The sequence below is a fragment of the Hyaena hyaena genome, unplaced genomic scaffold (assembly GCF_003009895.1).
Source record: "Hyaena hyaena isolate Hyena2069 unplaced genomic scaffold, ASM300989v1 scaffold_252, whole genome shotgun sequence".
Taxonomy (NCBI): domain Eukaryota; kingdom Metazoa; phylum Chordata; class Mammalia; order Carnivora; family Hyaenidae; genus Hyaena; species Hyaena hyaena.
In genome coordinates this window covers 2,333,234-2,346,388 of record NW_024080884.1, presented here as the reverse complement: position 1 = coordinate 2,346,388, position 13,155 = coordinate 2,333,234, and the positions used below count along the sequence as shown (strand labels likewise).

At 38.2% G+C, this 13,155-nt stretch overlaps 1 protein-coding gene across 1 annotated transcript; it reads left to right on the top strand.

Annotated features, from left to right (window-relative positions):
* Positions 1–3,569: 3,569 nt before the first annotated feature.
* Positions 3,570–12,579, top strand: LOC120240377 (membrane-spanning 4-domains subfamily A member 3-like). Its single transcript, XM_039245100.1, has 6 exons — positions 3,570–3,725; positions 4,100–4,231; positions 5,231–5,287; positions 5,879–6,022; positions 9,555–9,656; positions 12,374–12,579. The coding sequence occupies exons 1-6, from the start codon at positions 3,570–3,572 to the stop codon at positions 12,491–12,493; spliced, it is 711 nt and encodes a 236-aa protein (XP_039101031.1). The 3' UTR covers positions 12,494–12,579.
* Positions 12,580–13,155: the final 576 nt, after the last annotated feature.

Sequence of the window (13,155 nt, the reverse complement as noted above, 5' to 3'; positions counted from 1 at the left end):
AAGGCTCTCTCAGTGGATTCTGCGTCTTTTTTCTCCCAATCTCTCAGGTTTTGTAAGGTTTCCAATGTCTTCAGATCTTTTCTGTGTGATGTATGGGCGCGAGTGCAAGTACGGAGCTCCTTACTTCTCCGCCATCTTGCCCTCTCCACGAATTAGATTTCTTAGCTTCTAAGAAATCTTAGAATGATTTCTAAGTCTGGATGAGTTTCTAAAAGACACAAACTACTGAAAAGACTCAAGAAAAAGCAATATGAATAGACCCCTAAGGAGTAAAGAGATTGTCTTATTAATATAAGTAATTACAGATGTACCTGGGTGGCTCAGTCAGTTAAGCGTCCAACTTCAGCCCAGGTCATGATCTCATGATTCATGGGTTTAAGCCTCACATCAGGCTCTGTGCTGACAGCTAGCTCAGAGCCTGGAGCTTGTCTTCAGATTCTGTGTCTCCCTCTCTCTCTGACCCTCCCTTGCTCATGCTGTCTCTCTCTCTCTCTCTCAAAAATAAATAAAACATTAAAAAAATTTTTTTAATATAAGTAATTGCCCACAGAGAAAATCCCAGGCTCAGATGGCCTCATGGGTGAATTCTACCAAGCATTTAAAGAAGAGTTACTACCAAATTTTCATAAACTCTTCCAAAAGACTGAAAGAGGAGGGAACACTTACAAACTCATTCTATATGACCAGCCATCCCTTGCTATCCAGATGAGAAACCACATCACCATAAGAAAGCTGCAGACTAATATCTCTTCCGTATATAGATGCAAAAATCCTCAACAAATCACTAGCAAGCTAAATCCTGAAATACATAAAAGAATGATAGGGGCATCTGGGTGGCTCAGCTGGTTGAGCATCTGACTTGAGCTCAGGTCATGATCTCATGGTTTGCACTTTTGAGCCCCGTGTGGGGCTCTATGCTGGCAGCTCAGAGCCTAGAGCCTGCTCCAGATTCTGTGTCTCCCTCTCTCTCTGCCCCTCCCCTGCTTGTGCTCTGTCTCTCTGTCTCTCAGAAATGAATAAATGTTAAAAAATGAGAAAAAAAAAGAAAGATGTGCCACAACTACGTGGGACGCATGCCAGGAATGTGAGGTAGATTTAAAGCCTGCAAATCAATTAATGTACTGCACCGTCACATAGAAAAGTGCACCATCAATAGGAAAAACTTCACACGATCATCTCAATAGATGCAGAAAGAGCATTTGACAAAATCTAAATGCTTTTCATTACAAAAGCACTCAACAACTAGGAATAAGAGGGAGCTTTATTAATCCAATAAACACATCTATGAAAATCCCACAGCTAACCTAATACTTAATGGTGAAAGATTGGAACCTTCTTTGCCAAGAGTAGAAATAAGATGAGCTTGCCTGTTACCACCACTACTGTTATCAGCATGATATTGGAAGTTCTAGCTCTGCAATTAGAAAATGAAATAAAATGAGAGGCATTCAAATGAGAAAAGAAGAAGCAAAATGGCCTCTATTGGCAGATAACATCATTGTGTATATAGGGAATCCTAAGAAATCCACTAAAAATCTATTAGAACGAATAAACTAGTTCAGGAAGGTGCAGGATACAAGATCAATATACAAAAATCACTGTAATTCTATACACTTGCAATGAACAAGCTGAATATGAAATTAGTAAGACAACACTATTTACAAACATCCAAAAGAATAAAATACTTAGGAATACATTTAATGAAAGAAGCATGACATTAGACACTACGAAAACGTTATTCAAATAAATAGTAGTAGTTAAATGAAATAAATAGGTGTATTTTATTAAATAAATAAACAGGTGTAGTAAATGAAATAAATAATAAAAAGTAGTTAAATGAAATAAATAGGTGTACATTATTAAATAAACAGGTGTAGTTCAATGAAAAGAACCCCAGTGTTCATGGATTAGAATATTTAATATTGTTACAATGGCAATAAGCACCAAGTGATCTGTAGGGATTCAGTATTCTCCCTCTTACAATCCCAGCGGACTACTTTTTAAAAACTTGATACACTGATTCTAAAATTCATATGGAATTGCAAGGGACCCAGAATAGCACGATGTTTTTGTGAAAGAACAAAGTGGATGACTCACACTTTCGGTTTCAAAGCAATAATACAAAGCAATAACAATCAGGACAGGGTGGTCCTGGCATAAGGATAGACATACAGATCGATGGAATAAAATTGAGAGGCCAGAAATAAGTTCATGTGCCTGTTTATAGTCAACTGATCTGTGACAGGAGTGCCCAAACTATTCAGTGTGGGAAGAACGGTCTTTCCAGCAAATGGTATTGTTGGAGAGCAGTGTACAAAATGATGAAGTTTGACCCTTCGCTTATACCGTAAACAAAAATTAATCCAAAATGGATTAAAGATCTAAATTTAAAAGCTAGAATTACACGACTCTCAGAAAAAAAATAGGATTAGAGTTTCATGACCTTGGGTTTAACAATGGGTTCTTAGAGATGAGACCAAAAATATGAGAAACAGAAGAAAAATAGAGCAAGTTTACTTCATCACAATTAAAACTGGTATTCAGAGGAGATCGTCAAGAAACTGAAAAGTCACCCACAGAATGAGAAAAAATATTTGCAAATCATATATGGGATAAGGGACTTGTACGTAGAAAAAATAAGGAACTCTTATAACTCAATACTAAAAAGATAAATGACACAATTTTTAAGTGTGCAAAGGATTGGAATAGACATTTCTCCATGGAAGATATATGAATGCCATTAACACATGAAAAGATGCTCAAAATCATTGGTTACCGGGAAATGCAAATCAAAGCCAGAATGAGATACCACTTTATCTTCACTAGAATGGTGATAACCAATAGGTCAATCAATAACAAGTGTTGGCAAGGATGTGGAGAAATTGGGACTATTACATACTGCTGGTAGGAATGGGAAATGGTTGATCCGCTCTGGAAATCAGTTTGGCAGTTCCTCAAATGGTGAAACACAGAATTATCAGATGACACAGCCATTCTACTCCAGGTCTACACCCAAGAGAATTAAAAACCTAGGCGCACACAAAACTTTGAGCATCATTGTCTATAGCAGCATTTTTCATAATAGACAAGAGGTGGAAACAACCAAAATGCCCATCAACTGATGGACAAAAAAACATAATATATTCTTACAATGGGATATTCCTTGGTCGTGAAAAAAACGAGGAAGCACTGTACATGTTACAGTATGAAGTCCTTCCTTCTGGGCCATCTTGCCACTTAACCCACATAGAACTCTTTTTGAAATGCAGACACAGAGTGACATATTTCTATAGCCTAGAAAATTTTCCAGACACCTGCTAAGTGACTTTTGTAAACCTCCATCATTTTCTAGTAGAGACCTAGTGTGGACACAGTATTGGGACTTGCAATCGTAGACAAACATGACTTGGCCTAAGACTCCTTTGACTTACGAGCTACAAAGTCTACAGAAACGGAAATGCTAGTGTCTACTTTCCTACTGATACTTCTCATAGAAGAGCACAGAGTATTGTGAAGAGCGACTAGTGAATAGCAAATCTGATGCTGTTAACAGATGGTTTCTTTACAGAATGAGAGAGATTGTGGGTTCCAGTGGGATAGCTGCGGATATTCCCTCAAATCAAAGCCACGGTATCCAGTTAGGGAAGGCTGTAACATCCCACACCTTAGGACACACACCAAACAAGCTGCAAAGATTCCTGAAGGAAAATCTCAAACAACTGGGGGTAAGTGAGCCTTGGCCAGGGGGGAGTTTTAGTGAAGAGAGACTAGAAGTTTTTTTGTTTAATCTTGGGGGGGGGGGGCTGGGTAGCTTGGGAGGTGGTAGAGTGCTGGGAAGGTTCCCACGGAGGAGGCCTTGAAGGACACCAGTGTGTCCGCTTGTGGGGGCGACTCCAGGAAAGAGAAAGGGAAGCTGTCACAGTGATGTAATTTTAGCTGTTGCCAGTAGAGGGAGCACATACCACCGTGCCCAGCTCTACTTAGGAGCTCTTCTTAGTGAAGTCTGAAAGTTCAATCCATGGGTGACCTGTGTCTGAACAAAGAAATCTTCTCTCTTGGAATGTTCACTGTATTTTATTCTATTCTGTCTTTTATCCAGGTGGCTCAGATAATGATTGGTGTGAAATTCATCTTCTATGGGATAATTGGAATTACAGTTCTCCATTACATAATACCCCCAATCAGTTTCCTCTCCTTTCAGATAGGCTTCCCAATATGGGCAGCTTTGTCTGTGAGTACATCTGACTTATACCTAAAATAACTAATAGTCCCTTAACTCTTGATTCAATCATCCATCACCTTGTGCATTAGACGCAAAGTCTCAAGCGTTTTCAAACATATTAATCTAGGATTCAGTATTTAATCTCAGCCATTCTAGACCTTGTGATAGGAGCCATAAGGCCTATGTGTTGGTGATTATTCATTACAGTCTAGGTAGCATAAAGCCCCACAGTAAAATCCTGCTCATTTGCTTTAGGAGACTGTATTGGGTTGGGTTATTAGCTAAAGATAATTCCTGGTCCATCCAAAGAGTTATCTTCCAATATGCATGGAATACCAAAGTGTTGAAGATGACAGTCATGTGGTGAATAATTATTCCTTTTAAAGTTTCTTTTTTCCTGGCCAACGTTATCGAGATGAGTATCATGTGATATGAGGGCATATAGTCCCTTCTCTGAAACTCAAGATAAATTTAGCTCTCTTTTTAAATTTTTTCTACCTTCTATTAAAGCATTCACAGGATTCCTTTTATTTCACTCCTTCTATTTTAAGAAAAATGTTTTTTAACATGTATTCATTTTTGAGAGTGAGAGAGACAGAGCGCAAGCTGGCGGAGGGGCAGAGAGAGAAGGAGAGACAGAATCTGAAACAGGCTCCAGGCTCTGAGCTGTCAACACAGAGCCCCACATGAGGCTCAAACCCACAAACCATGAGATCATAACCTGAGCTGAAGTTGGACACTTAACCAACTGAGCCACCCAGGCACCCCACATCCCCTCTACTTTAGATAACGATGTTCACCTTTAAATGCTGTCCATTATTTTCATAAGGATGTGAAGACAGCCATGAAAATTTAGTCATGACTGTATACAGTTCAATAATCTGCCCCACTCAAAGTTTTGAAGGGATTTTCAGAGGAAAAAAAAATATTAAGGGTAAAGTTGATCCTTTAGACATGGACAGTTAATGTGAAAAAGTACTAATAAGTTCATTTCTCTGTCATGAGCAGTTTATCATTTCTGGATCTATGACAGTTGTGTCGGCAAAGAAACAAACCAAAGCTCTGGTAATGTATCAGTTAATTCATATTTCATGTACAGGTAGCATGTGACCATGTCACACTCGGATATCCTATAGAAAGCCCACTCAGCCAGATCCCATGTTTTTTCATACATTCGAGGACAAGTACAAATGTCTTTTCTTTCCACGAATTCATCTGATCACCCTGTAGATCTGGATACAATCAGAAGCCCTCTCTGGTTTGGACAAGATCTATTCCTTTGAGTGTTCAGAACACAAATCTGCATGAGTAAAATTTGAGATAGACTTTGTGGTCATGAAAAATGTTCATAAAGAGAAATGAATGCCTTTAGGCTTGAATGGGGTAGACATTTATTTGGGCTCATCCATAGCAGGGAAGGGAGAGAATAAAAGCTCCCAACTGATGATATTTTCCTGTGGGATATTATATTCAGCTGTCCATTGCCTCCAGCTTTCCTTTGCTCACTTGCAGGTTTCCATTTAATTTAACTGGCAAGAAGGGGTATTAAGAATTCTTTGTGAATCTCTCTCTGGGGAAAGGTTTATGGAGCCTATAAGAATACACAAGTTAAGGGTCCAGAATATTTTCAGTGAATGAACTTTTTTTTTTTTTCAGCTGAGAAGAAATCTGAGAGCGAACATTCTCAGCGCGGTTGTTTCGAGTACTGGATTTCTGATTCTTTCACACAACATAGTAAAAATCATCTTCATGAGTTGTGAGATGGAAAATTTATGTTCTGGTATCACATCAGTTGTAATTGTAAGTATTTTTCTTCTGAATGCTGGAAAGCCTGACTACTTATGAGCCCCAGGGTCAGGAGATAAGATATCATACGCACAAGCCTAAAAAAAAAAAAGTTTCTGCATTTGAATGTATTCATAATTTCTAGCTAAATTTGATGTCCTTTTAACAAGAGGCAAAATATTTGCATTCAGTATGGACATTGCAAGGGCAGGGAGCCCAAAATTCCTTTATACCAATTTGATACCTTCATGAAAAATTGCATACAAATGTACCAACATTATTTCCTTCTTGGTCTGTGATTGGGGTGATTTCTATTGTCTGCTTTATATTAATTATTCTACAGATTTTCTATAGTAAGTATACATTCCTTATATAAGTAAAAGCAATAATAATATAAATGACCTTAAGGGTTTATATTTTATCTGCATTACCAGTACCTGTGAGCAAACACTCTTCTATAAGGCCATGTGGAAGAAAGGGAGATTGGATGTTTAAGGAAGAGAGAAATGTATTATGCTAGGGGACTTTTTAATTTTTTTTTTAACAAAAGGAAGAAGATTGAAGGATTATTGCTTCTGGACAAGTTGAAGTGACAGGGACTGGGTTCCTCCTTCCACGTGAAACACCACCACCACCAAATTCAAGAGAATATATGAAACGATGATTTTTAAGACACTGGACATTGATGGTGACAAAGAACTCAATCCCTAACAATGATACAAACAAAGCAAGCTTATTGACTACTTGTACATACCTACTTGCAAGCATTTCCAGGCCACAGTATAGGGTTGGAGAATCTAGATGGAACCAGGAAAATTCTCTGATTTGAGAAGAGCAGGGAGCTGAGAGTCAGGGGAAACTGAGGCATCTGGCGTTTGCAAGAGAGAGCACTTGAGAAGAGAGATCTGGAACAGAGATCATTCCAGGTTTATACATTAGGTCCCCTTGAATATTAATTACAGTCCTTATATCAGTGCATACCTATGCAAGAATACCTGAGAGCAGAGAAAGGGTCACCCACATGATTAGATGGAAGAGTACCCTGCATTCACCTAAGGTCAAGTAAGGAGTCTATTTCTATCTGCCAGTCTGTAAAAATATCTCATATCTAACAAAAGAACATTACAATGTCTCACACATAATACAAAATGGCCAGACATACAAAGAAGCAAAATAATATGTTCCATAACAAGGTAAACCAATTAAAACAGGCTCAGAAAAGACACAGATGTCAGAAGAAGCAGACAATGACCTTAAGAGTTACTCTTGACCTTAAGAGTTACTCTGTTCTGTGTTCCATCCTTTCAAAAGCTACACGCAGACATTTTTCAAAGTCCCACCTCAAACTTCTAGGGGAGAAAACTACCATGTTTGAGAAGAAAAGCTGGCTGATAGGATTAATTACAGAATTGAACATTCTGGAAAATAAAATATTAATGAACTTGAGAAAATAGTATTAAAAACTACCCACAGTAAAAAATAGAGGCACAAAATAAATGTGAAAATATTAAAGGAACATCAATGACCAATGAAATTACTTCAAGTTATTGAAGAGACATGTAACTAGAGTCTCCACAGAAAGAAAATTGTGGGACAGAAAAAAATATTTGTATTAACCAGGTAAATTTTTCCCAAAATTTTGTAAAACTTGTATTCTCAAAGAATCCAAGAAGATGAATGAAGCATAAAAAAACAAAAAAACAACTATATCAGGGCACATTATAGTGAAATTTCTCAAAAGCAATGATTGAAAGAAAATCTTTTAAAAAAATTTTTAACGTTTATTTATTTTTGAGAAAGAGAATGCAAGTGAGGGAGGGGCAGAGAGAGAGGGAGACACAGAGTCGAAGCAGGCTCCAGGCTGTGAGCTGTCAGCACAGAGCCCAACTCAGGGCTCGAACTCACAAACCGTACGATCATGACCTGAGCCAAAGTTGGACACTTAACCAACTGAGAAACCCAGGTACAGGTAAGATTTTTAAAAAAATCTTAAAAGCAGCCAAAGTGGCAGGAATTAAAAAACCACACGACATACAGAGAATAATGGCAGATTTCACATCAGAAACAGCATGAATGAAAATACAGGGAAGCAAAACTTTGAAATATAAAGAGAAAAAATTTGTCACTCTAGAATTTCATGTTCAGTGAAAATACCTTTCAAAATGAAGACAAAATAAGCATGTTTTTATACATAAAAAGGTAAAAGTAATTTATCACCAGAAGCCTTATGGTACAAAAAACAGTGTTAAGTTCTTTAGGAAGAAGGAAAATGCTTCTAGGTGGAAATGAGCATCTACACAAGGCACAAACACCAGAAATGGTGACAATTTGGGTAAATATATAAGAATGTTGTATTATTTAAATATCTTTAAAAGCTAATTGATTCTTAAAACAAAAATGATAGCAAGGTACTTGGGGGACTTAAAAATATGTAAACTATAAACAAAATAAAAAATAAAAATATGTATAAATCATGTGTAAAATAACAAAACCATCAAGTCCAAGAGGGTAGACATAAAAACATACTACTATAGGGTTCTTACATTACAGATAAAGTATTATAAGATCAATTGAATATGGATTAGGATTGTTTAAGTCCAAAAGCAACCTTGTTAATAGCACAACAGTTATATCTAATAAGCAAAAATAGGAGATAACATGAGATCACAAAAATATGAAATAAATCCAAAAGGAGGCAGTAAATGGAGAAAGGGAAAGAAAAATAGACAGGACAAATATAAAACAAATTATAAGGTGAAAGGCTTAAGACTAACCGTATAAATGATCACAGTAAGGGTGCCTGGGTGGCTTAGTCGGTTAAGCGGCAGACTTCAGCTGGGATCATGATCCCACAGTTCATGGGGTTTAGCTCTGCATCGGGCTCTGTGCTGACAGCTCAGAGCCTGGAGCCTGCTTCAGATTCTGTGTCTCCCTCTCTCTCTGCCCCTTCCCCACTTTCAGTCTGTCTCTCTCTCAAAAATAAAGATCAAAAAAGAAAAAAAATATATAAATAAATAAATAAATGATCACAGTAACATAAATGGCCTAATTAAAAGCCAGAGAAGGGCAGATTGGATTAAAAATTTTTTAAAAGATCAAACTCAATGACCCTGTTGGAAATACACTATAAATATAAAGAGACAGGTCTGTTCAAAGTAAAAGAAGGAACAAAAGACAAAACATGAAAAGAAAGTTGATGTGTGCAAAGTAATGTCAAAATAGATTTTATTTTTATTTTTTAAATTTTTAAAAAAATGTTTATTTATTTTTGAGAGAGAAAGACAGAGCCTGAGTGAGAGAGGGGAAGAGAGAGAGGGAGACACAGGATCCAAAGCAGGCTCCAGGCTCTGAGCTGTCATAACAGAGCCCCATGCAGGGCTCCAACCCACGAACTGTGAGATCATGACCTAAGCCAAAGTCAGATGCTTAACTGACTGAGCCACCCAACCACCATTATTTCCTAAAATACTAAGGTGCTCCCCATACAGGTTTTCATACAGCAATGGGAGTAAAATCCAACCCAATGGAATTTTATTCTCTTTAACAGGGTCTTGTGGTTATACTGATGATACTAAACTGTCTGCAATTTTTAATTACACTTGCTCTGTCCATGCTCACCTACAATGTGGATGGCAAGAGAATTGACTGGGTAAGTAGCAGTTCTTGAGAGAATGACGGTGCGATGATTGTTTTATTTAGTGATGTGGCCTATGATTATTTGCATAATTTTTGCGAGGAACAAAGATCAAACGGGTGGCGTAGAATTTCTGAGAACCACTCTTTTAAAAATTTTTGTTAATGTTTATTTATCTTTGAGAGAGAGGGAGAGAGAGATCATGAGTGGGGGGCAGAGAGAGGCAGAGACACAGATTTGGAAGTAGGCCTTCAGGCTCTGAGCTGTCAGCACAGAGGCCAATGCTGGGCTCGAACTCCCGAGCCATGAGATCATAACCTGAGCCAAAGGCAGTTCCTTAACCAACTGAGCCACCAAACCAAGGCAGGCCTTTTAGTTTTTTTTTTTTTAGGTTTACTTATTTATTTTGAGAGAGAGAAAGAGAGAGAGAGAACAGGGTAGGGACAGAGATAGAGAATCCCAAGCAGGCTCCGTGCTGTCAGTGCAGAGCCCAACGTGGGGCTCAAAACTATGAACTGTGAGATCATGACCTGAGCCTAGATTAAGAGGTGGACACTTAACCAGCTGAGCCACTCAGGGGTCCCATGAGAACTGCTCTATATGCTGACCATACTTTCCAGCACACTGATTAATGCCTCAGACAATCAGAAACTTTCAACCAGTCGACACAGAGCTGTTCCATTTTTTTTGTTAGTTTACTGGTTCATTGATTCGTGTATGCAACACACACAGACTATCTACTTGTGTGCTGCACCATGTGGCATGGCAAAGATACAAAAATAAGTCTTCCACTTGAAAAGCTCAAAGCATGAGTAACATCGCCCCACCAAGGGGTAAGTTAAACTGTCTTGATATTGTGCTGCCAAAACTCAGATCCAAAGTACTTGGAAGTTGTAATTTTGTTTTCCTTTCCTGAAACAGCTCGGAAGTCGGCAGTCCACACCTGGAGATATAGCTTTAGCTTCTTCATTGTGTGGCTTCTCCTTCCCCGTAGAAGTTGCGCCTCTGGCTCCTTCTTTTATGTCAGCATTGTATGCCCAGATCTTTGTCTTACGGCCACACTGAATCGCAAAGTCTGTTGCATAATTTAGCCACCAGCCGGGCGGTTGTTTGTTCAGTTTAAACCCTACGAGTTCTGCTATTTGAGGATGCAGATAACATAGAAAATTGATAGACAGCCAGTATTTCCTATCAGTCTGTTCACTGACCACCCGAATACCCTGTTCAACTTCCCTCCCCCAAACTTAATGCACTACCCCACTCATCAAGGTGGAAAATCCAAACTCTCCTGCATTTGTTATAGTTGGCTCAAAGTACAGAATTTCTGAGTAATTTGCCATTTCCCCCTATCGTTCTGGAACTGCTTCCTTGTTATTTAAGAAGCCACGAAGTACAGGTCTGGTTACCTGCCCTCGCTTCCACTCAGAGCCAAATAACAGCTGATTAGGAGGATTAAAAATCATACAAATCCCCGCTTTGAAAAATAAGTCATTGATAACCTTAATGTTACTCACTATAGGAATTATGACTCACATAGGCAGGAGTTAAGAAGCCCAATCAATGGCTTTCTCCTCTGTTCATTTATTTAGCCTTTTATTCCTCTGGGTATTGGGAAGTTTGTCCTCTTTGGGCTTTGCTTGGTTTTGGCATCTCCCATTGTGATGGTGCATGGGCTCTGGGGATTGTTTAGAAGCCACATAGTTTCAAGTTTTTGCAGTGCAGGCCTTTGAGTTTATGAGAAGAAAATATCTTTAAAACATCCGAAATGATAGAACAGCCTTGTTCTCTTGTCTGGTGAATTTCGGGTCTGTATCCATGCACGCGGTTTTAGTTCCATCCCTGTCCATTCATTCTAGCCCCCAGGAAAAGAAAAAAGAAGCACAGACATGTGTATTTTAAGTGTGCTATTCAACAGGGGTTCACAGTAATTTTTCTTACATCCATTTGGCCAGGTCTTAGAATCTGGCCACACTGAGATGAAAATAACCTTAAAAGTAAAGTCACAAATCAGTAGCCATTTGTTCAGATATATACAAATTATTTTTTAAGGGAGTGAGAGAGAAAATGTAGCCTTAACCTCATATAAGTCTTTAAAAAAAAGCGCTAAATACGTTTTAGGAAAACACAATGATCATCCCTCACACATGTAGAAAATCTTATATAGAGTCTCTCATGAAATCTTTACACATATATAGATAGACATAAAGTCACACACACACACACATATGTGTATATATATGTATATAACAGGCACAGATTATTATATAGATTAATATAACACACATATATATATATAACAGGCACAGATTAATTTTCTAGGCCTTTGTAAATACTATGGTTCCCAGAAATACCCAGGCTGCTTTTTCCACAGAAAAAGGAAGACAACGATCTTGTATCTCTCCCTGATTTGCATCATCCTGGACATCTTTCAATTGATAGACTTTCTTTTTCCTTTCCCTCCTACAAATCTTATGGACGTGGGGAAATAAGCTCAAAAATGTTCACACACACCCTGACATGCCTCTGGATCACTGGGTAACTTGGCAGTGCCAGTGGTGACTGACCTTGACCTCTACTGTGCCCTCTCTGGGGAACATGTATTGGATAACAGCAGCTCAGCGTAACATGGGATAGACTTGGGAGTCCAGGATATACCTTTAGGAAGAGGGCTGGAATAAAACTCTGAGGATTCAAGTGAAACTATTCTGAGTGATGTTTTGGCTTATTCACAGGTCTCTGCCTTATGTCTCCTGAAATCAGCTTCAGAAAGTTCTTATCAAGGCATGCTACATCAGCCTTCATTTCACCAAAATCTTGAGAGGAAGGACACATTGTTATACTACAACACCTGAGACAGAAGTACTGATGTGAGAATATGCTTCTGTTACCTGCAGTCAAGGACATGGAAACTGGAAAAATAAAATGATATAAGGCCAAACCCTTGTTTGGATCCTCCTTTGTTGACTACTATTGTTTAATCAGCATAGACCATGATGCTGTAATCAGATCTCACTCCTGAAGCACTTGCACTTATTATAATTTAGCCATATTAGTGGCAAGCTCCCTGTGACCTAATAGATCAACAGGTGCTCCTGCCAATTACAGTCATATTAACCAAAACAGATTGAAGGATTTAGCTACAATTCAGTAGAGGCTTGAATACAGGTAAAAAGTTTACATCTTTTTAAAGGATGACGGCATCCTTGCTGTCATCTCTAATCAACAAAGGATTTTTCATTCTCTTTTCATGGAGATAAATCTGGAGAAACACTACAGCCATTACCATTATCATAGGCAGCTTCTCAAATGGAAAAGATCAGTAACTTATTATTTTGATCAAACATTCATGATGATTATTTTTCTCGACTTTTCTTGGGATAAAGAGGCCAGAGGATCAGGCACAAGTCTTCCTTACAAAAGCCTCAATATAATCTTTAAAATTCCTTTTCTTCTTTTTTAAAATATTTTTTAAATGTTTATTTGTTTTTGAAGGAGAGAGAGACAAAGGGTGAGC